General features: G+C 40.3%; 1 protein-coding gene across 1 annotated transcript; it reads left to right on the top strand.

Annotated features, from left to right (window-relative positions):
* The first annotated feature begins 18,306 nt into the window (after positions 1–18,306).
* Positions 18,307–21,402, top strand: cldn11a (claudin 11a). The gene is made up of 3 exons (XM_086275372.1): positions 18,307–18,736; positions 18,997–19,161; positions 20,008–21,402. The coding sequence occupies exons 1-3, from the start codon at positions 18,511–18,513 to the stop codon at positions 20,268–20,270; spliced, it is 654 nt and encodes a 217-aa protein (XP_086131498.1). The 5' UTR covers positions 18,307–18,510; the 3' UTR covers positions 20,271–21,402.
* Positions 21,403–24,849: the final 3,447 nt, after the last annotated feature.

Below are 24,849 nucleotides of genomic sequence, written 5' to 3'. Positions count from 1 at the left end.
ACGCACATTCTCGAGTATGTTCCTACGTTCATTCATGCTTCATCACAAACACATATGGCCACGCACACTACAAAGCACACGCGTATGCATGGCTGAGCACACGTATATGCACTCGTGCTGTTCTAACCCAATAACACAAAGTGAGAGCTTGCATAAATTGTTGTCAGTGGCGGCAGCTTGTCCCGTGAAGGTCAAAGAACTGTTTTTCAGTGAGCCTGCCGTTTGACAGATCCCTGCTTTCGCCATCTACATCTGTGCACAGCCCGACTCTTCCTCTTTGTCTTCCTATTCATTTATCTTCCTTCATCTTCACGTTCTTAAAAAAAATTCTCCTTCCTTCTGCTTTTCATTCATTTACCTTGTCACTTTCCTTTCATTCATTCATCCATTTTCAGTCCCAGCATTTTTCTTATTCTTCCTTCATGTTTTGGTTTCTTCAAAAAAAAAAAAAAGCCATCCTCCTTCTTCACTCTGTCTTCTTTTTTGGTTTTCTGAACCTCACTCCTTTATAGTTTCTCTCTTTGAGCCATAACAAACTTCTGATCACCGTAACCTCTCTCATTGCTGATAGAGTCCGTGATTGTTTCCTGGTTTTCTGTCCCTTTCCGTCACACTCTTTCTCTTTATGACCAACAGGCAGCACAACCAGGGATGTCAGGGTTTATCTCTAATGATGAAATGGAGGCCAACAAAAAACAGGTTTGAGCAGCTCAATGGCATGGGCTACATCCTATCGCTACTACTGTCTCTCTCTTTCCTCTTCCCTTTTTATATTATATCTCAGTATTTGCTACTGTCTGTATGTGTGTGATCTGAGGATGCTCTGTGTGTATGTCTATCAAACACAGAGCTATTTGAGGTCATTGGTGGTGCACATGCTGAAGCAGGGAGATGGAAAAAAAAATCCACAGCTTTGAACCTTCTCTCTGCTCAGCACCCTGCCAAAAAATCTCCCCCCCTCTCTCTGCCCCTCTCCCTCTCATCATACACTACATTATACACACTGGTTAATACACACATAAACAGAAAGGCACACATGTTTAATTTGTGACCAAACAGAAGCTTTTAATCCTCAGATTTCAGTGAGGCTGTGCATATGCGCTTACAGTGGATGTGTGCATATGTGTATATGTCTGGCTTTGTAAATGAGTACGAGGGTTTGTAAGTAACTCCTTTGAGGTATGGTTTGAAATGAAAATACGTCAGAGAAGGTTTACATCCTCTGTTAACCTCGGGGTGTTTCTGTCCTTCTGCTGATGTCAATAACCACACAGACACAGTTCCAATAAGACCTCTGCACCCGCCAGTGCAGTGGGGCAGCTGATGGTGACTGATAACTCACTGAGGTGTGGGTATAAACTGTCAGAGTTCATTTAAAGACCAGTGCTTTTATTCAACCCAAAGTGCTTTGGAAATCACCTGGGACGATTCTAAATAAGGCCCCGCGTTTAAAAACACAGACATACACCCATACACCTAGCAGGAAGACAAAGAGCACCATCTCTTTGCTACAGCTGAAGAATACATGTTTTCAATCAAATGTTAAAGCAACGAGAAACCCGGACCACACCAACACCCGTAGATGCCAGTCCCATGCCACCCCATTAAACTGTTTATCTCAAATTTACAGCTCGCCTTTCAAACATTTGGAACAAAAGGCACATCTGAAAGCAGATTATTTGAAAAAGAAACTCAAACAGGACAAATAGTATCGTCAACCTTACAAGTCTCCATCCTCCTCCTTATATTTCATTTGTTACTGATTCAGAGTTTTAAGTAAGCTGATTCTGTTTCTTTCAAAAACTCGTAATTTCTTTCTTTTCTCCATATGTCTTGATTTTTGCATGCATTTCTTTTCCCTTTAGACACTTTTTGTCGAGGGGCTAAATAATTTGAGTACAGTCAGCTTACTCAAGAAACCAGTCTGATATGGTTTGAGATCTGTGACATGACGTGCTATCCTGATGGCAGCTGTCTTTAGAAGATTTGTGCAATGTAATCATAAGGGGGTGCACCTGGTCAGAAGCAATGCTCAGGTAGGTTATGTGCTTTTAGTTCTAAGAGGCCACACTACCACCTACTATCATCTCCATCATACTGAACTGCTGATATAAAGCAGGATGCATCCATCTTGTTGTTTACACCAAATTCTGACCCTATCCAAATGTCACAGCAGAAATTGAGACTCATCAGATCAGGCAATGTTTTCACATTTTTCTGTTGTCTATTTTTGGGTTAGCCTGTGAAAACTGTACCCTCAGTTTCTCATTCTTAGTTGACAGGATTGGCACCCACAGGAGTGGCATTAACAAGGCATTTTTTACCCAGAGAGCTGCTGTTCACTGGATATTTTCCCTTTTTTCGACTATTCACTATAAACCTCAAAGATGGCAGTGCAGAAAAATCCCAGCAGATCAGGAGTTTCTGAAACACTTAGACCAGCCCACCTGGCACCAACATCCACACCATGTTCAAAACCCCTTAAATCACCCATTCTACTGTCTGTTTGAACAGGTGTACCTAACAAAGTGGCCGGTGAGTATATTTCCACTGAGAATTCCCCCCACTCCCACTGAAGCCTTTGAAGTGCTCTGAATACAGAATGTATGAATTGGAACAACCAGGGGGAAAAAAGATAAAAAAAAAAAAAAGATACCCAGGGACAAGCCTACATTACCGATTCATCACCTCCATGCACTCCTGCATTATTTCTTATGTATGAGACAATTTACCCCATCGATTAACAGTCAGTCTACAGAAGCACAAAATGTTTGGGGCACACAGGGTCACAGGGTATGAACTCACCAAGGGCTGAGAGGAGAAATGAGAGCGTAAACTGCTGTCGCCGACGGCACATGGCGCCACCCGGAACAATGATAAGCATTCATCATACAAGAGTTGCATTAATTCTAACCATTTATAATTAAGCGCTAAAATGACAAGCACTGAATAACGATCATATGTTCTACCACCTATTTATAAGTCAAGGTCAACGTTTTGAAAAGAGCAGGAAGATTGTGTTATCAGTGGCCTAATATTCCTCATATCACTATCCTCACTATGACATACTACAGTGATTATCAATAAAATCATAATCAATTTCCAGGCATCAAGCCAGCTGGAATATGTTTATAATGCATCTTTACTATCACACAGAGACAGAATGATGGCCTGCTGGGTGTTTTTGCATCACATAGCAAACAGAGCTGGTTATTGATCCACTCATGTCAACTCACTCACTCAAAAAAAAAAGAAAAAAGATACAAAAGTAGCAACTAATGAGAAACGTGATTCAATCCTGGTAAATCTAATATGGGGATCCGTCTTGACAATGAAAAAAATTGTTTGTCATCTAAACAGAATTGAAAAGCATTAAGATAATTGCGCCGGGGTGTATGATATTACTGAAGAGGAGATTGTGTTGTATGAATTTATATGAATTCAGAAACGCTTTGTATTTCATTCATGCGTCTTCTTCTGTGTTGGACCCAATTCACAGCTTGACTTAAAGAGAATCAATAATCCTGCGATGGAAATTTCGACATCAAAGGAATTTCTCCAACTGTAAGAATGTAAAGCAGATAAAGTAGACGGTCTCACACTTACCAATGAAGCGATGCAATTACCTCCTGCTGTTTAGAAACTGTTGCAGACCCTTTTAGACGTAGTTTATTTACCACCGGCAAGTGTTTCTAAAATTACAGTGTTACAGACAATGATTCTTGTTGCTGCATTCACTTGCGTTGTTAATGCAACTTGTCCGGTTTTACCAGTGACAGCTTAGCTAAGCCAAGAAGGTAAGTTTGTTCAGTTCCCCTAATCCTCCGAGAATAATGTCACTTGGGTCTTAGATGAAACTGTGTAGTAAATAATTTGAAAAGAACAAGGAACACGATTTACAAGGGCATAGTAAATAACTTTTATACAGGAGCTGATTGTCCTGAAATACCATAAAAGCAAACTCATCATCTAAAATCATCTAAAAGCCATATAATGTGCTTACAGCCAATGCTGCCTCATTTCTCTGCAGTCCCTGTTCCCCATTAGATTATGAAAGATTCTCTCCTCTCCTCTCCTCTCTTCGACTTTTCTTGATAAGATCTTTACATTTCCGGAAAGACCAGCCAGTTAGTTTATAGCTTAGCATAAAGATAAAGCAAAACAGCTTAGCTGGCCATAGTGAGTAAAAGTCACCTACCAATAACAGCAACAATTAAAGCTCATTAAGTAACAAATTATATCTCATTTGTTTGATTGATAAAACAACAAACTATAAAAATTATTTTTTTGGTTTTATGTGACAGCACACCACTGACCTCCTTGAGTAAACTAGTCTAAAGGGGATACAGATCATTTACTGTCAGTAAACGTGTTAAAAAAATATCATTTAGGCGTTATTTAGCTTTATGGATATCCTTTGAACCATGTTGTTGTTTAAAATATACTTAATACATACATAATACAGTAAAACATACTAAATTTCCTTAGGGATTATTAGAGTATTCTGATTCTTAAACCAAGAAAAGTGTGATACAAAATGATGTTAAGGGGTTAGTTTTATGACATAGATCAGGTTAAAATAGATTGGAGCACATTTTAGCAGCTTACAATAAAGCAGGACAGAGTAGAGTACAGCTCTGTGTCTTCACTTCTTTAAGGAAACATTTACACTACTTAAAGCCGCATTTCGAGGTTGGTGTTGTTTCTTTACACTAATTATTGTAATAGAGGCACAAAATATATTTAAGTATCAACTCAGTCAGAAAATATATGTTACTTCTTAATGATTAAATCATTAGGTGACAAAACAAAAAGGATAATGAGACTGTAGACCCCCTGGGGCATTTGATGCACAGTAAGGTTGAACATCCTTTTCTTTTAAACCGCATGGCTGGTGCAGTTAAGAGTCTTTTCACATAATTTTGCTGCTGTGGAATCAAGACAGCTAATGGTGGAACTGCCCTTTTCTAACTTTTATGCTAAACATTTTCCCCAAGTTCTCCAGACTAAACAAAATGTAATTTGGTGTCTTCATGCTCTGCATGTTTCTGCAAAGTGAGAAGAAAGAATACAACTAACAGGCAATACAATATACATAATAGAATAAATTTAAATTATGACATAATAATATACTGAGTAAGTAAAAACAGTTACGGAGCGCAGCATAAACTAGGATTATAATACAAAATGTAAAATCTGTAAACTGACACCAATTATTTGATATTTGATACCATGTTTTTTTCAGTTTACTGACAAAACATCATATTTTTTTGCCTTTAAGGCCATATTTTAGTGCAGGTGCAGGGACAGTATAGGATGAGCCCCTGAATGTGGTCAGAAAAGTCTGATACAGCAACAGAGAGCTAAGATAAAGCAGATCCCCAGCCTTCTGAATACCTCAGCCTATCAGCACTGCTGACAAAACACATGGCGATGGCACATAATGAATATTGATGCATGTGTATGCACATTACCACACATCCACATCTTGGTATCATAAAGAAAGGCAAGGATAGGCGTGCCCATGGATGGACACATATGTACATGCGCGCACACACACACATGCACACAGGCCAACAGAGGATAAGCAGTTGATGACCCTCAGCTAGCTCTTCTTATCAGTCTAAGCTGGTCTTGGCTTAAGGATAAGCAAAAGGAAACGACTGGAAGGGACACTTTGGATAGATATAGAAATATTGTAATGCAGAATATCTGTGGCTCTAAGTGATTAACTTTGCTATTTCAATAGTGCCGTAGAGCTTCCTCCTACACACCCGGTGTTAAACATTTGTGACTTGATCCGGGGGACTGGCTGTCTGTGCATGGTGTGGCATATATAGACATGTTATATATTACACCTATAAAGCTCTGGAGAGTATTTTACTCACAATCACACTTTTTATTACAACATACTGAAAAGGAAGTAGTCAAGAGCTTTTTTGGCCCTTGAGGTTTAAATTTTTCGTTTGTGTATTAAATTTGCCAAAGACAGATCAGCCAGTGGATTGAATCAGAGGAGTAAAAACTGTCCTCGAATTTCTCAGCCACTTAAATCCCACACGAGCAGAACTCGCCAAAGCATCACACTCATTTCAGCAGCCACTAGTGAACTTGCAAATCCCCTTTCTTCTGCTTCTTGCAGCTTAGGGCTGCAGAGCAAGCCGAGTGGCGGGCAACAGCACAAGCCTTTGAGGTATTCAAACACACACATACATGACTGGAAACATGAAACAGCCTCTGTTGTAGTCCACTGACAGGTAGGGGTGTGCATTTTTAGGTGTATTTTTGTGTTAGTTCTAGAGTGTACCCATTGTATGTACTTACACTACTTACACAAACATATGCATATGCATAAGTCTGCATGTGTAAATGCATAAGAGTCTATACATTCAATGGAAAGAGCTATTGTGTGAGACTTCAGCACCATTTCCTGGTGCCTGCTCAGCGCTGATAAGGACACGATCCTCTCGAGACTTAAATGCACTGCAAATTGAAGAGACAATTAGTGCTTTGTTGTTTTACAATCAATAAAGTTGCTGCACCACAGTTAAAACAGAGAAGTCTATTGAATGAGCAAGATGATAGGTCACTTTTGTCACAGTGGCCACTTATACAAATGCCTTTATAACAGGTCTGCCAAGCCACAATTGAGCTGATTTTTAACTAAATTGTGTATTCCTCTGCCACTCAGTAATTTATGAGCTTCAAACTGGCAACGTGAGGCCTGATTTATCCCCTACTAGCTTGAATATCCAGCATTAATCTCCGGTGCTGGACAGTCTCCCAAGTCTCATTAATTGTCAGCACTTGCCACCTCTCTGCACACTTTTATAACAGATCACCCCAGCTGCTTTCTGTTGTTCTGAGAAACAAACAGACACATTGGTCATTGTAGTTGCACTGGATCAGTGACCAATCCATCTCCTATCTCTCAAATAATTGCTCTCTCAATTTATTCAGCCAGAGTGAAGCCCCAAAGAGCGAAGGCCCGTTACTCCTGTCTACCTTTCCTCTGTTTGTCTCCTTATGATCCCCCAGGCCAAGTTCAAACTGTGAATTACTAAAGTCCTTGAGAAAGCCTGATTCAGAGAATTCAGTGTCAGCTGCACAGCCCTCCTGCGTGCCATTGTGATCCTTGGCCCGTCCATCTATTACTCCCCTTTAGACAACTCCACCTCTGCTCCCTTCCCTCCTCCTCACCAGCACTTCTGATACTAAATCACTTCCAATAGTTATCTCAGCCTGCAGGAGGCAAGGAGAAGAAAGGAGCAAAATTAATTTAAACTAAAAACAAAAACTATTATGTCAGCTGCACACAAGAGAGAGAAATGTTGATTTCAAGCATTTCATGATTAGACTTCACCTGTTCCTAAAAGAAAAACTGCTGTTTATAGGCTATAATTCAGTGAGGATTATCATCTCAACATCAGATAACTTTTCTATCGGATAATAGGTGGTTTGTTGTTGTTGACAACTGCTAATTAATGTGCTATTTTGTTAAATACAATTTAAGGAGTACTTTACCCAGGATAATAAAATTATTAGTTACAAACTTTGATGGCTTATCTAAAAATACATCCACTTTCTACATGTAATGATTTTTGATTTCTGAGTGTTTGTGATGGGCGGTCCATTTAAGAGAGAAAAACGTAAAGAACAGAGCAAAGAGGACAGTGAAGAATCAGAACCGATGCTCATTTTAAATTCTGCCTTGACCACTGGGTTTTCACTCATTCCTCCTCTCTGCAGCAGTTTGACAGACAAGCCTCTGCAATTGTATAAAGGTGTAGCGAAATGTGTCATCCGTCTTTCCTGGTGGACCAATGTCAGCCTCAGTCTCATATGAGATGCTGTTTGTGTGACAAACGGCCCTGAGGCGTGCCAGCTAGAACAGATCAGGGGCAGAGGGAGGGATGCGGGCCATTTTGATATTAGGTTGATGGAGACACTGCTCTGGTTTTCCACACGGAGGGCCCACAGCCAGATTTCTTCTTCTGAGAAATGAATTAAGCTCAATCCCCCATACACAGGAGACGGGAGGTTTACGGAACTGAACAGAATCAAAGCAAAAAATCTTGCAGGTGTTGTTTTTTTGCACAAAAATTGATTGATGAGGTGTGAGATAAAAATTTCCTTTGGCAGGTTTACTCAGGCTCATTTTAAAATTATATTATCGGAGCTCCACGCTGTATTGTGTGGTATTTGCCTTGAGTCTAGTCTATTTCACATAGGACCTGGCTGCCAACTCTGTATATATGTGTGTTTCTAATCTGTATTTATCCAAGGAGGGTTTGCTCAGCACTTAGGCTCTTTATGCAGTAACACTCTGCTTCACATTTATTTAGCCAGTTAAAAACATTCATATCTAGGCAGTTTCAAGAACACTTAGAGTTGTAACATGTCAGCTGCTTAACTGTTTCAAATAACGCAAAAAGGGAATATGCATCTGATATATGCTTCAGGACATTTTGATAGTAATTGTTAAGGGAAAAGGAGAGTGTTTATTTTCTATTTTTCGCTGCCTGGGTATCCTAGCTTGCCTTGCAATCTCAAGCGGCAACTTTTCAAATTCAAAAACATTCAAGATCTGACATTATGCAATGACTGCAGTCACTTCGGGACAGGCCCAAAGGAAGTGATTATTATTGGCTGGAACTTGGTGACAAAGCTGGTGTGATCTTAAAGCGTGTGGTGGAAAAAGTCATTAGGATTAAAAGACCCAATCAGATGCTAATCATCTGATCTTAGGGGACAAAATGGGGCCTTGTTTGTCTGCTACAGTTGAAGCCACACAAATAAGACAGGAAGGAAGAGGAAATGAGCTACACGTGCACAAACTCTATGCACACACACACCCCAACAGCATAAGAGGGCAGGTGTACTAGATGCCCTGCCATGGCTGACTGACTAGCTGACTGGCAAGGTCACACCGATTTGGGATGAGTATGCTGGGCATCACTGAACCCAGCACTGACAGGGGGAAGGCTGCACGTGCATGCTCGCAAGCACCCACACGAGCCTGTGGGGATTTCTCCGGCTCTCTATCAGACACACACACACGCACACACACACGCACACACACACGCACACACACACACACACACACACACACACACACACACACACACACACACAGTCACTTCTAAACACAAACAAGCAAAGACATACACACACAGAAATGCATGAGGGCAAAGAAGCCTCCATGATTAAATTGGTTTATTTAAGAGGGAGAAAGCAGGGTTGGCAGTCAGGGAGCAAAGGCAGATAGGGGGTAAATACATTTAAATGCACTTGTAGGGTTTTATGAACGGGGGGCTGGGGGGGGGGGGGGGGGGGGGACGACAAATAAATTCAAGTTTTTAAGGATTGAGGTAGGATAAAATAGGCAGAGGAACATAAGACGTGACTAATGAAATAAATACTTGCAAAATCTGCACATACAATATGCATAGGACTCATGTCCTATGTTTGTGCACGCTACAAATTAAAGCGCTACATGTACACATGTGCACACAGACATATAGGGAAATTGTTGGAGACAAGCTGGTGGTTAAGGCTGGCGCAGATCCCAACTGCCTCTTTGACAGGCAGCTAAACCGCATTAGCTGAAACAATGGAGCACTCAATCTTATCCACGTTCCCCAGAGAGTCCCAGATAGGGGTAGAGGGGTGAAAGGAAGGAGATTTAGCCGACTTTACATGGGGGGTAGAGGGTGAGGGTGCTTGGGCTTTAGCATGACCCCTTTTCCACACTCCTGTCTGTCAGCTGGTAATTGAGGAATAGCAAAGTATAGGCCGGTGCCTGAGTCAGTGGATAAGTAATGATCTTCTTGGGTCATTGACCTCCGTCCATTATAGTTAATCTTATCTGAAAAATAAATAATGAAATTCACCTATGAGGCCACACTGAAGTGGATCAGTACTCTTGACAATGCGTCAGCACTCATACTAAAAAGTGTCAATTCCTGCCTGTTTGAAGGATACCAAAAATATAAAGCAGCTGTGTGAAGGACACAGCTGCTTTATATAAAGTGTGTCTGATACTGAATTTTATGGGCAATGTCAATACCATTTTTTTTTTCAGGATTGAAACATTCAGAAACTCCTAGAAATATATACCAATATAATATTCCACCGTTGTTGATGCAGATTTCCCATGAACACATTGCTTGTCTCACTGTCAGCATCTGGTTATCTTACTATAATGGACAAACTGCTTATGATTGCACAATTTCTGTCACGGACCCGGTTCCGGGGACTCGGGGTTCGTGAACAGTGTGGACCTTTATTGTTATTAGTGTATTGGATGTATGTTTGCTGCACTGTGCTCTTGTGTGTGTGTGTGTGTGTGTGTGTGTGTGTGTGTGTGTGTGTGTGTGGCTGGAGGATGAAGGACAGCCACCTGCAGGCCTGATGGGTGTGGCCCTGCCAGCTGCTGGTCACGCCTAGCTTACCACACACCTGCTTCTGATCAGGATCGTCGGGGGAGCTACTTAACAGAGCGATGGAGCTTCCTCCGGCGCAGGATCGTTGAGTTAGACTCCATGTCAGTGTTTCTAGTGTTGTTAAAGTGTATGCCTGCCGGAGTTGGTGCCATAATGGCTGTGTCTGTGTTTTTCCCCAGGAGGACAGCGGAACACAGGACTGCAAGACACACGGGGTGTGTGAAGGCACAGGGGCAGAGAGCACGGGATACCAGCACTTGGGAGAAGACACGTCACGGGAGTCGAGGGAGCACTTTTGGAGATTTAATGTGTGGTGTACAATTACCTCACTGTAAATAAACCCACTGTTCATTCCATTAAGTCTGCGTTTTGGGTCCTTTCTCCTACATCCCCCACGGTCTGCCAGCCAGACCGTGACAATTTCTTAACTACTCCAATGATCTTTTCCGGTATACCTTTCTGTCGCTGCGATATTTAAAATAAAGGTAGAGGTGTTAAGGTGTAGAGGTCTCCTCATGAAAACAAAGAACTTTAATTACTTATCCAAACCTCAATCTAGATTTTTTACACTATTTTTTCTTCCAATTTTGTTTTTTAATAATCATATTGCTATACTTCTAAAATGGAAAATGTGACATTAGCAGGCGTTTGGAGTTTTGTGTTTAAACCGATCGAATGAAGCTCTCCTTTTAGATTAGTTTTGGTGCCTCAAAGCACAGGAAAAAATCTTTAGCTACTAAATGGTCCATAAAGTTAAATGGTCAGTGTGCTAACTGTCATTTGGTGCAGGGCATGTAGTATATGGTGGAAAACAGCCAACTGCTGTTCTGGGAAAAGGGTTATGAGAGCAGTGAGAAAAGTAATGTTTAGGGATATAACACCAAAGAAATTAGTTAATGACACGCAAATGATAGCCGGAATTCACTGTACGATTATTTTTGATTAATGTGTTAAAATTTTCCATTTTAGAAGATATAAATCTGGGCTTACTTGATTTGTGAATTCAGTCACCCATACATTCACTGAGCTGGTGCGTAAGCTAGCTCAACTTAAAGAATGAAAGCAGCTAGCTAGCATGGCTCTGCCTGCAGCTTCCTTTAAAGTAGGAAAATGTAAGTGCTTTAGCTCATTTAGATGATTTAAGGTTCTGGGGAAACTTACTGTATATGCTGGAACAATTTCTTAACCAGTGACAGATAGGACTTTTTATGGCACTATTCCAACAGTCTGTCATCACAATAATTTTGCCAGGAGTGTTACCATCATGCTTCTGTTTATCTGCACACAGTACAGATATATATGCCATGCTTAAAACCTGCCTGCAGTCACAAATTGTTGCTCGGACTAAGTCAGACATGTCCTGACTTCTGGACCTCATTTAACACACAGAGTCGAACTATCCCTTTAACTGGTCTAACGTAATCCTGTGGTTCACATATGGCCCAACTTCAACTCAGTCCACTACTGCAGAGCCTCTCATCAAAATGATTTACGAGTCACAACATGGCTCCTTCTCCCTATATCTCTCCATCTCTCTCTCTTTCTGTCTCACTGCCCAACACATTCCCATCTCCTATATTAGATAATGCACAGCCCACCGTGTAAAGAGCAATAGATTATTCTATTCCTGGTGACAACAGGGGAGAGGGGAGGGGAAGAGGAGGATTATAAAGAGCAGAATGATGAGGAGGCTAATTTAAGCAGTTTGAAAATGCCGGAGAGAGGAGCTGTATGAAAGGAATAGGACGAGATGGGAAAGACGGAGCTCAGGGTTAGAAACAAGTTCATGTGCCAGCTGACAGGTAGCTTCAAAATATGTTTGTATACAAGAGTTTCAGAACATGTATTTTGGAAAACACCCCTTTCTTAATCCACCCTCCTAACCCCTGGTAGCTACGTAAATCTCTTCCCAGCATTAATGAAATATTATGACAAATCCTGTGAGTGCATTTACTGTGTTGACAGAATCTGCGCTCCTCGGTCCCAGAGGGTCAGGATGAATTATATATCACCTTTGTTTCCATTTGTCTCTCCCTCCCTCTTTATCCTTGCTTGTTCTCTAGCTGTAACTTTCTTCCCTCTCTTCAGCCATATGGGGAACGACACATGTATCTCTCATCTTCTCCCAGAGAGCGACGGGGTTCTACCACTCTGTTATGTTCTGTGTGGTATGTAGTTAGCAGAGCCAGTGGTGATGTATTGAGTGTAATGGCCAACAGCATTTGCTGAGATTAATTGATACTAATGGCTAACACAGTTAGTGGTGAGTGATGGCTGCTACACTGCAAACACATGGCCAACTCTGCTCCAACTGCAGCAACATGCTCCAACTGCTCTGCCATCTACAGTGCAGTCAAATCAAAGAGATATGTGTGTGAGACCATAAAGTAGCACTCAGCCACTTACTTCACTAGTGGTTTTACTGAAGACTTTTGTCACAGTGAGATCCACTTCCTGACAGCCAAAGGCTAACATTAACTGGTGTTCAAATAAAGTTAATTAGTGGAAACCCATTTTAATGAGAAAAATTATGAGCCACCAAAGCAATTTCACAAAAAAGACATTTAAAAAAGCACAATACCAAAGAAGTGAAGGTGTTGTGCAAACGTTCATATAAAAAAAATCAAAAAAACAAAATGGAAATTGCAGGAGTATGTCAATCAAATGATCTAATAACTCAGCAACATTATTACAGGAAGTGATGTGAATGATGGATGTACACAGTGGAGGAGAATAGAAAATGTAAGTGTAATCCATCTTTATTGTGTCTGTGCAATATCCCAACAAGAGATGCATGTTCACGCCAGGCATAAATCCAGGGATGTATAACAATTTTCAAAAGTACAACTAAGCAGCAATTTAAATTTGGGAGCTCTGCACTAAAGTCTATTTGAAAGAAAGGATCTTTCCTTTTAATGTCTTATAATTGCATAAGGAAATGTCAGCAAAAGTGTGCCTATGTGCCTAAAATACATCCTTTAGTTTTACTTAACCAAACTTCACCATAATTTATGTAATTTAAACATTGCTTTGAGAAATACAGTACTGTGCAAAATTCTTGACCCAGCTCTTATTTCTGTATATCTAGCTTTCCTATCATTTTTAATTTTTAAGTGGTGTTGAGCGAAGATTTTCTTTGGTTATTGGCTACTTTTTCAGTAACTTTCAGTCCACTACATACATATATTTATATATAATATATATTTTGGATTCACGCAGGAGAGATTATATAGCTCAGCTGGCCTGGGAACGCCTTGTCGATGTTCCCCCAGAAAGGCTGGAGGAGATGGTTGGGGAGAAGGAGGTCTGGGCTGGGATTTTGTTTTTTAAGCCATTTAACAATGACCTTTGACTTATTCAAGCATAAAAAACACATAACTCAAGGGGTGTTGTGTTTACACATAAAAGACAATTTAAAAAAAGCTTTGAAATGTCCTCCCAAAAAGCCTTTTTAAAGACTGCTTATGTATATTCAAAGAAGGCTTGCCAAAGAGAGTTCAGGAGGTGTTGAAGAACAAAGGTATCCATAACAATATTGACTTTCAAGTTCACTGGAATTGTATAAAACCCCTTTTTTAAGACTTATATGGTTTATTTTTTATGTATCTTTGCAAATGTGTAAATAAATTGCTGCCCTTGTTTCTCAACTTAATATCAAAATATAAACGTCTTTGCATAGTTCTGTCAAATGACCAAGAGATGCATAATGGAACAACAGAGACTGTCACTATGCAGAAAAACATAACTGCAGTAATTAAAATATAGTTAATAAATGACCCAACATCATAAAAAGTCAAGTTGATACTTTATGTTCTTGATAACGCTTTTGACGAGCAGATGCTTTGTGTTTAACATTTAAATGATGCATACTCGTTTTTTCCTCAACACATCAACTGTGAAGCACTTTGATTGAAATCTCATCAGTGCAAGTCACGTCACTGTTGGAATGATCGTCTTCTCCTCCGCTTCTGGCTCCTGTTAATCACAGAATGTGACTTGACATCTATTTGAAAAAGTACCCATCATTCCCTTAGGCTGGGGATGACTCATCCAATATGGCTGCCACTCCATCACAGTGGGCTGGCCTAAAACGGTAACCTTCTTCTTCCAATCACTTTATCATTGCTTCTCTTCACCTCCCCACTCATGACTCATTCTCTTCCAATGCAACTCCACCTCTGAACTGGACGACTAGTCCGGGTTTTCAGAGACAAAGAGCATGTCATTGGTCTTCATCTCTTCCACCTGACTGACTGACAGCTCTGACAGCATGAGGGGTTAGAGAGGAGTTACTCTCTTGTGCTTCCTGTCTTCTGTGTTCAAATGCCCTGTCCACAGGCACACACACAAACATGCTGCATGCACTGCCCCCTCCCCTCTTTCTCTCCCTAGGAGGGATAGAATCCCATCATCCCTCTGTGTCAGTGTCACTGTTGCAGTCCTTAATCCATTAGCATAATATTCCCATCCCCTTGCCGCCTGACTCAACCAGTATCTTACGAACTGCTCAGGGAATCATAGTGGGATTTTCTCTTCCCATGTTCAGGACATTTCTTATTTTTTGACTCTTTTTTTCCATGTGGTTTCCCCCGTTCATGCATGGATACTCCCTCACTTTTTTCCATCTTTGATTTAGTTACTAAGAGCAATCTATCTATATCCATCCATCTTTCTATCTATGCATTCATCCATTTCTATTAGGCAGTTGAGCTGGAGAGTTGAGGGGAGAGACAGAGAGCGATATGAATGACACAGAGTAGTTAAATGGTGGGAGAGATGAAGTGTAACACTTCTTATATGGCTGACTGGCTTAAACCACTTACCCCAATGATCTATGTGTTTATCTAATGTGTTTTTATCCCACCACTTTTACACTAATGTGATGCACACAGACTGTGTCTCATAAGGTTGGAGATACTATCTGAAGATATACGTTTGTGTTTTTCCTTCTTTTCTTTCATTTCTTTCATTTACTCACCACTAAACACACTGCCTGTGCATCCATTAATACATTTTGGATATAAGATTAACCCAGTAAAAGCAAGGTAATCTACAATAAAACAAAAGCCTACAAAAAGTCAGTGGTGTCAGCTGCAGATGGTGTAATGGTAAAGACATTTTTAATAGTCTAACACCACCAAGTGCATGCAGCAAACCCCTTTGCTGTCTTGAATGGAACAAAGTATAAATATTGATCTGAAACAAAGTAGTCTCTTTTAAAATATAACAAAGCTACACTGAATGACTATAACTCAATAGCTCTGTTGGACCCAAGTGAAAGTCATAAATGATTATCTTCAGTGGAAGGTTTTCTCTTTGAAGCAGCTGAAAGAAATATTGAAACTGCATTAACAAGATACATTGCTATTACCCAAAAAAAGAATAATCTGATACCAACAACTTTGGCTTTTCAGCAGCTTTTTGTCCTGCTGATACATTTAAGTCTTAGTCTTTCCTTACTGTTTTTTTCCCCACAGTACCTGGTGGAGTTTTTTTTTAAAGAAGTATGCAGTCTGTGTTAAATTTTGATATGCAGGGTGAGGTAATACTATCGAGCCCACATCTCTGATGTCAAAATTTTCTCAAAGTAAAATCCATTGACCTGGAAGCTATGACAGATACATTGAAAGTAACACTGCTTTCAGGATACTTGTCGAGAAACGTTTTCTTTCAGGCTGAAAATAGCATAGGCCTACCTGATGAGAGGCCATTTCTGTTTAGATATTCTGATCATACCTGATCTGATGAGATGTGCTGAAATAAATAAAATCTGAGATTTGTGCATCTGTGGCAAAGAGCAATGGGCAAAACACGCAATAAGGATGTAGCCCAAAGATGCCATTACAGTCAGTGACCTTGGGGTATCTGAAAAGTCTCAGTCAGTTTCAGTCTTCCTCTCAGAATGATTGCTATGCTGCTGCCACGTCACTGAGTGATGTGAGTGATGGAGGACTTACTTAACTCCATCCAGCAAGGACGGGTGGAAGGAAACACCTTGTCATACAACACCTGAATGTAAACGGTGGACCAATGCTGTGCTTTATCGCCCCCTGTTGATGATTTGGATCATTAACTAGTGGCTCCAAGATTGAGGGATCTTTACCATGATGTTAGAAGTCCCAAACTGTGTCTACATGTAACAGCACAGAGTAACCAGCAGAAATCATACTGAATGTGGGTGTAGATCAAAAGTGGGCATGCATCTAAGACTCATAGGTATGAAAAAATGAAGCTAATTTCACCTGTTTGTGAACTACAGGAGGACACAGTAAATTTCTCCCAGGCTTGTAGTACACTATATGGGAGAGGTGACAGAGAGTTAAAAGCCAGGCAAAAAAAGAGAAAAGATGCCGGCACAGAAACAAAGGAAACAAAAGAACAGAGTAAAGTGACTGGAAATACTTCCTAACACACCCTGGTACAGCAGCCAAATAAACAAATCTACTCCAATTTGCTTTAAGGAAAAGGCACTGTATATACATGTGGACAATAAATTAGAGCAGAAAATCCAGGAGAAAAATAAACAGCTATGATATTTAATCTGCGATGACTGAACAATTTTAATCTACTGAGATCATCATCATTTGTTAGGTAGAGCCCCCAATTCCTGTGGGCTATCATGTTGTATGTTGATACATAGATAGGCTCCTTCAGCTGAACACTGAGTATGTGGTTCTGATCTCCCACCCTGCGTCGTCACATGACAAAATTAATCAGTTTACCTTACACCCCAAGACAACTAAGTCACTTTACAGGCAGAGGAAGCTGGCGTTTAGGTGGTAAACAAGACCAGCAAACATAAAATGCTCATTGTCAGCCACAGCCTGTATATGTCAAAAAAAGGAAGAAGGAGACGAGTTGCACAGAAGGTAGCTCCACATATTTGATTTGACATATTTTTAAGGTGGATTTCCTAACTGACACAGCCCCCGATGGATTTGTGTCTACTTCTAGAATCGATCCTTTGCTTGTTAGGTGAATGTGTGAACCACTGCACAACATATAAAATTATTACTGACTGTTCTTGGGTGATGCTGAACATGTAGTGCTGATAAATTGGACTGCTGTCACAGATAGACATTCAAGGTTATTTCACAGTGTTGATTGTGCTAGCGGTCTTGATCATGCCTTGTGTCTGTTTGCCCAATAAATTAAGATGCTGAGCTTGTCCTCTTTCCTTAATTAGCATCTATATAAAGAAGATTACTTGTCATGTAGGGCTTAGTTCCAGCAACGATAGAAAAAGATTTATCAAAAATGGTAAAATTTACGCCAGGAAGAGTCTTTTTTTTTTTTAACCAACCCCCCCCCCCCCCCCCAAAAAAAAAATAATAATAATAATAATAAATTAACATGTAATATATAGTAAATTAACCGATCTACTTTTGTTATTTTAAGGGAAATAACAGGCGGTCACAGACAGAAAATTATATACAGTAAAAATATAAAAGTACATAAAAATTGTGGATTTCAAATAACTTTATTATCCCGCAACGTATCACACAATAATAGAAGTGCGGAAAATAAACGTAGCGATATAGTGAGGAATGTGTACCTTAACTCGGGTCTTCTTTTATTCTTCTCCAACTTTTTATTGAGGGATTGTTTCGTTGGAGACGATGCACCTTTCTGCCAGTCCGTTTGAAGAGAATGCAGAATGACCAGTAGATGGCAGCAGGCCTCTTGTTAAACATTCTGTGCTTCAATCTCAGCCACCTACACAGTCTGCATCACTTGATCCGGTAAAGGGGAGTGCACATTTTGTTTTTTGGAAATAGCAAACGTGATTTTCTGATTGGCTGAAAGTTTTAGGCTAGTTTTTTTTCTTTACTGAACTTCCCCTTATAAAAGGTATCGTCATATTAAACCTTTCTTTTGAAGTACGCAACAGATCTCATTTGATGGAATTATTCAATTGGACGTGGACCGGATTATCTTGTGTGGTGGAACTGATTTAACGCTTTATCACTTACATTTCTGTTTTGTCATTTTACTCAGCTTTAGTTTTAGGGATTCTTACGGTTTCTGAACTCGGGACAAGTGGTCTTTACTCGCAGTTTTCATCATGGCAAACTCTTGTCTCCAACTGGGCGGGTTTCTCCTCAGCTTCCTCGGGTGGCTAGGTATAGTGATCGCCACATCCACCACTGACTGGGTGAATATTTGTAAATACGGTTTAAACACCTGTAAGAAGATGGATGAGCTGGAGGCCAGGGGACCATGGGCGCATTGTGTCATCTCTACAGGGCTCTACCACTGCGTATCCCTTACACAGATCCTGGATCTGCCAGGTAGACACTGCTCCGTCTACGTTGTCTGAACAGCACAGTGTTTGTTTATACACGCTGAGTTATTCTCTTCACTTGAGCTCATGCGGTTTGTTACACCATATTTTTGACACTAATTATTTTATTTCCCGTTATCTAACTACAAGTTCTTTATAATTTCATTATTTTTCATCTATTGATTCATGAGTTGATTGTCAAAAAAACTGCATTGTTTTTTATGCCGTGTACATTCCTCGCATAACTTTCCTTTTCTGCGTCTATAGCCTACATCCAGACTACTCGTGCCCTGATGATCACAGGTTCAATCCTCGGTTTCCCAGCAGTGGTTATGCTCCTCATGTCCATGCCCTGCATCAACCTTGGGAGTGAACCCCAGAGCTCAAAGAACAAGCGTGCCATCCTGGGAGGAGTGCTTATACTCATAGTTGGTAAGAGATTAGTTAATATACACGTCAACATCTCTTTGAACCTTCCTGATTCTGACCACTTTTATACGTGCACCAGATGCTTACAAGCTGTGGCGAGCACAGGATGTTGAATTTGACTGTTTTCCTCCCTGGGGTACACATGCACTCCTATATGTTCCTGTTCCATTGAACCCACCCCCAAGGTTCCATCACATTCCTCTCCTCCACCTACTCGTCCACACCCTGTCTTTGTCCTGAACAACATGAACTCTGTGCTTATAAATATTTCACTGGTGCTTTAGCATTTCCAGCGCCTGTGTCCCTGAAATGAAATTTCAACCCTAGTGACCAAATCATTTCATACTGCCCATTTTTCTCATGACAGATTTTCTTTCACCATGAAGCTCAGATTTAATGAAGCTAGTAAAAAGTTTTCTTTAGCTATCAGGAACATATATGGGTATGCATGTTTTTAAATACTTATTGGATAGCATAATTAAAATTCAGTGGGCATGTTGCCTTATTGTAACTATATGTTACTATATGTACTCTGTTGTCTGTAAAACTATAATCCACATTTTATCTTTATATCTGTGCTTACTTCTTTACATAAGTAGCCGTATCATTTATATATCTTTGATCGTGTTCACTTAGAATTTGTTCTTGTATGTAATGATACTGGATATAGGATGGATTTAAGTGCACTATTTAAATGTAATTTTTTACATTTAGACATTGTTTGTTTTACACAGGCTTTTTGGGATGAGTTTAAATTCAAGATTCGGTTCTCATAAAATCTAATCATATGTTTTTTTACATTAATTTCCTGTTTCTAACTGAACATTTTGTCTGTCTCTTTCTCCTCAGCAATCTGCGGTTTGGTGTCCACTATTTGGTTTCCCATTGGGGCCCATCGTGAGTATGGCCTCATGTCATTTGGCTTCTCCCTCTATTCTGGGTGGGTGGGCACTATTTTCAGCCTGCTCGGTGGATCCATCGTCACCTGCTCATCCGATTCCTCCTCGTCTCGCTCCTACCAGGAGAACAACCATTTTTATTACTCCAAACAGGGAGGCAGCAACCCACCAGCTGCGCCCTCCACCAATCATGCCAAAAGCGCCCACGTCTAAGATTGGAGATTAAGCCCATGTGGATTGTTGATAGCAGTGGTTTGTACATAGAGACCTATCCACGAGTGTTAATATATCCCCGTTTATTGCAGTAATCTTTACATGTCCCAGAAGAGAAGGCAACCCATTCTCACACCCATTCATGAAATGGAAATTTCACATTTTTGAATGCGCGCATATGCATACACAAAAATCCAAACATAAAAGACTGTTTTGGTGGAGTCGTTTTCCCACCAGTGGACTGTTTTTGTGTCTTCCAGCCTCCTCATCTTGGGTGCGGTGCAAACATTCCCAAATGTTGCATAATTGTAGAATCTCTGAGCAACGGATGCTCAGTCACCTGAGGTCATAGTCAGATGAGGCCTTGTGTCACTCAGACATTGTATTCTATTCTGTATTCTATTTTTTTTCTATTGTGTACCTAAAGATGAAATCCTTTGAGTGCCTTTGTTAATGAATGTGTTTTTTAAACTGAATAATATCATGACCTATTGCTTTGATTTTTGCAGGGTATGACAGTATTGTTCTTGGAATTAAAAGCATGTTCAATGTTTATGCACATTGATTTTCTTTGACAGTGTTATACAACTCTCTAGCCTCTTGAGTGATAGACTTGATTAAAATGATGTACCACTGCTTTCTGTTCTAGTCCCCACTGAATGATGGTAGAACTATGAGGTCATAAATTTTACAGGAGAGCTTTACCAGTGTTACAGGCTTCATTAAAGTCTCACTTTTTGCACTGAAAAACCTTACTGTAGAATACAACTTTGAACTATGTCATCTGATAGCAGTATTTCTTAGTCCCTTCTTTTGCTACAGTTTAATGTTTGAATAATGACTTTCTGGCAAAATGTAACTTCAGGTGTTGTAAATTTTCCCACAAAATATCAGTTAAATTTTCTCATATATTAGCTCTTGAAAAATGTCTACAGCTAAAAGTATGTTTAACTTGTGTGTGCAAAAAAGCAGCATTGTGTCGATTAATTTCTCGTGAAAGAATATAACACAGATGGAGCCTGATACTTTCAAGCAACTCTGTACATAAGCAGCGTCGGCAATGACTATTTATTGTTTTTACTTATGTGTTGTTTTATTTTCAGCAATAAAGGCAAAGTAGTGAAATGAATAATGCTGGAAGGGTATTTTTTATCTTCTTTTTTTTCTATTTATGGGTGGAAAGAAACTGGAGAAAGCATGTGGTGTGGATGTGTGAGATATACTGCAATGTAACATGCTGTGTTGATTTTTGTTGCACATTAGTTACAAAGACAAACTATAATTGGCGTGTTTGTGCATGAGTCTGTATTTTTTACAAATCTGAACTGAAGACAATGAGAAAACATTACGCGCTGTGATAAAATGTGACTCAGTGACCTTGAGTTAAATCAGTAAATGAAAGCCTGTTTCAACCACACAAATAATATGCAACTAAGAAAGATAATTGTTTCCTTCGTGTGCACTTCTGTGCCCATATCGAGGTCACTTAGTCATACCACAGATATGACATGACACTTTGAAAACAAAATGTGCTATCTCTTTGTCCTGAGCTTTTCTCCTACCACACACGCAACCATCTATAGTGTGCGTACAGATTTCCACTGTGTTACTGTATTTCTGCATATCATTGTCGCTCTGCATGTGAATTTCCTGGCACGCCTGTGAGTGCAGGTGTGTGATCATGTCGGTGTGTAGATTCCCTGAAATGTGATGCTGTTCTAGGCATAAAGCCATCCAGTCAACAGGAGGCCAGTGGGAGGATAGCAAGCATACAAGCTGTCCTGTATTGCTGAAAAAGACTTGTAGTGTTATGATATCCTATACATAAATATTGCTGCTGTCCATCAGGGACAGAACTGACTAAGAAGTTTGAAGGTAATATGGCTCCCATTTACCATGTTGTATCATTTTCAGTAGCTAAAAGTACTTACCAGTTCCTAATGATGCTTACAACGTAGGTACATCATGGGAGTCACAGTTGGCAGTTTATAGCAAAGAATAAACTAATTGTGGGATTTTTTTAATCTCTCCTGGGACATTCTCATACACCAATCTTTATTTTCTGACTAAGTATTTAATTTTCTCTTCTTGTGTTTGCGCCATCATTCAACCTAGCTTTTCTATTTCCATTTCAGTCCCGAATCCAGTTCAAATCCACTATGTAAACATCCATTAATTTTTCTTCAGCTGTGAAGAAAATCATAGTAATGTTTGATTTCCCTTGACCACAACGCACTGGTCTACACTGCTGATGTGGGTGTTTCATTGTTATTTCTGCCTGTTATGTAATGGATTTCTCACAGTTTCTTCATCACTGATGCAGAATGTCCCTCACTGTATTTTCATACTGTAAAAGACTATAAATAATACCAGATTTTAAGTACATTTAATCCTTATATGCTGTTCAAGTACCAGATTTCAACTTTTAGGTTAAAATGTCATTCTTTTAACCTAAAAGTTGAAATTATGTTTTATTGGACAATGGTGATAAAGTTTAAGGGGAACCTTGACATTGTCATGACGACTGTCTGTGTTTGCCCAGGTTCCTGCAGAGACAGGTACATGGTTTTTGAGGGTTCATGGGAGAATCTCAAAACAGTGAAATAGTAAAATAGCACAGGAGTGACCTGGATATAAGGAACAGATGTTATACAGGGGTCAGAGGCTGTTTTGACACAGACATGAAAGCTGTGCCTGCAGGTGCAAGTGCCTACAATTTATTCTGAGATGTATTCTATGATAACTGAGACGCCGGTGGATCACTGACTTCCTGACGGACAGGAAGCAGCATGTGAGGCTGGGAAAGAATGTCTCGGACTCCCGGACCATCAGCACCGGCTCCCCTCAGGGCTGTGTTCTTTCTCCTCTGCTCTTCTCCCTGTACACCAACTGCTGCACCTCCACCCACCAGTCTGTCAAGCTAATCAAGTTTGCAGATGTCACCACCGTTATTGGACTCATCTCGGACGGGGATGAGTCTGCCTACAGGAGGGAGGTTGAACGTCTGGCGTCCTGGTGCAGCCACAACAACCTGGTGCTGAATGCCCAGAAGACAGTAGCGATTATTGTGGACTTCAGGAAGCACACAGCCCCACTCCCCCCCATCATCCTGACTGACACCCCCATCACCTCTGTGGACTCATTCCGCTTCCTGGGTACCACCATCACCCAGGACCTGAAGTGGGAGCCCACCATCACCTCCGTCATCAAGAAAGCCCAGCAGAGGATGTACTTCCTGAGGCAGCTGAAGAAATTCAACCTGCCAACACGGACGATGATGCAATTCTACACTGCAATCATCGAGTCCATCCTCACCTCCTCCATCACCGTGTGGTACGCTGGAGCCACTATCAGGGACAAACAGAGACTGCAGCGTGTTGTGCGCTCTGCTGAGAAGGTGATTGGCTGCAGACTCCCATCTCTGCAGGACCTGTACACCTCCAGGACACTGGGGCGTGCAGCTCGGATCTCAGCTGACCCTTCTCACCCTGGACACAGTCTGTTAGACCTGCTCCCCTCAGGCAGGAGGCTCCGGTCCATTTGCACCAGAACCTCTCGCCATAAGAACAGTTTCTTCCCCTCTGCTGTCGGACACATGAACAATAACCGTATGACTGTTCCCACCACTAACACATGACCCTACACTGTGTTCACTGCATCATTCCATGTTTGGCACTGATCACCACCTGCACTCATGTATATATCTATCTACTTAGCACTTTTAATTCTTATTCTTATTTTTATTTTCATGTCTATTTTAGCGTAATTTATGACAGTATGTTTGCACTGAAGCACCGCAGCAATTTCCTAATGTGGTAAACCTGCTCAACATTTGGCAATAAAACCCTTTCTGATTCTGATTCTGATTTTGAGAGCTAACTAAAATTAAAACAGATCAAAAGAGGAGTTCAAGGGGGTCATAAATTTATAAATGCACCTGAGCTGCCATTTCAGTCAGTGCAGGAAACACATGTGCAAGGGTTTCCTTCCAGTGCTTTGAATACACAGACTAGTGTGCAATTAGCATGTTTTATGTTTTCTGTTCTGCTAATTATGAGAATTTTTTTTATCATATAGCTGTGAGGGCACTAAAAAAACAGGACAAGTCTATTTTTACATACCAAATACTAGTATTTCAAAACAAATAAAGTCGATCATACTGTGGAAACATGAAATATACACAGTATTGTCTGGGTCCCCCATTGTAGGGGTCCAGCTGTCCTCCTCTGTAGACATGGCAACAGTGAGACATCTTATACTGATGACAAAATGCTAAAACAACAGTTTTATATTTTGAGAAATCAATCCGTATGCCTTTTTAAAATGGTCAATAGAAGTAAATTTGTATCTCATTTCGGTTAAAAATAGAATATAACATAAAATAGCTTGCTTTCTGCATTGCAGCCAAAAACTTTGACTGCATACTTTTGCACAGACATAAGAATTTGTATGTAATAAAAAATAAAAATATATCTATTTTAAATTTTTAGTTTTAGAGGGAAAAGACACGGAAAACATCTGTGTATGCATGTGCATTCACCTAATGTGTGAATAAATGTGCGAATAAACGAGCAAGCCA

Source organism: Aulonocara sp. 'chitande type north' Nkhata Bay, linkage group LG19 (genome assembly GCF_057382095.1).
Source record: "Aulonocara sp. 'chitande type north' Nkhata Bay isolate Kocher_YH1m ecotype deep benthic linkage group LG19, A_spYH_male_GT1.1, whole genome shotgun sequence".
Lineage (NCBI taxonomy): Eukaryota > Metazoa > Chordata > Actinopteri > Cichliformes > Cichlidae > Aulonocara > Aulonocara sp. 'chitande type north' Nkhata Bay.
This window is presented reverse-complemented; position numbering and strand designations above follow the sequence as displayed.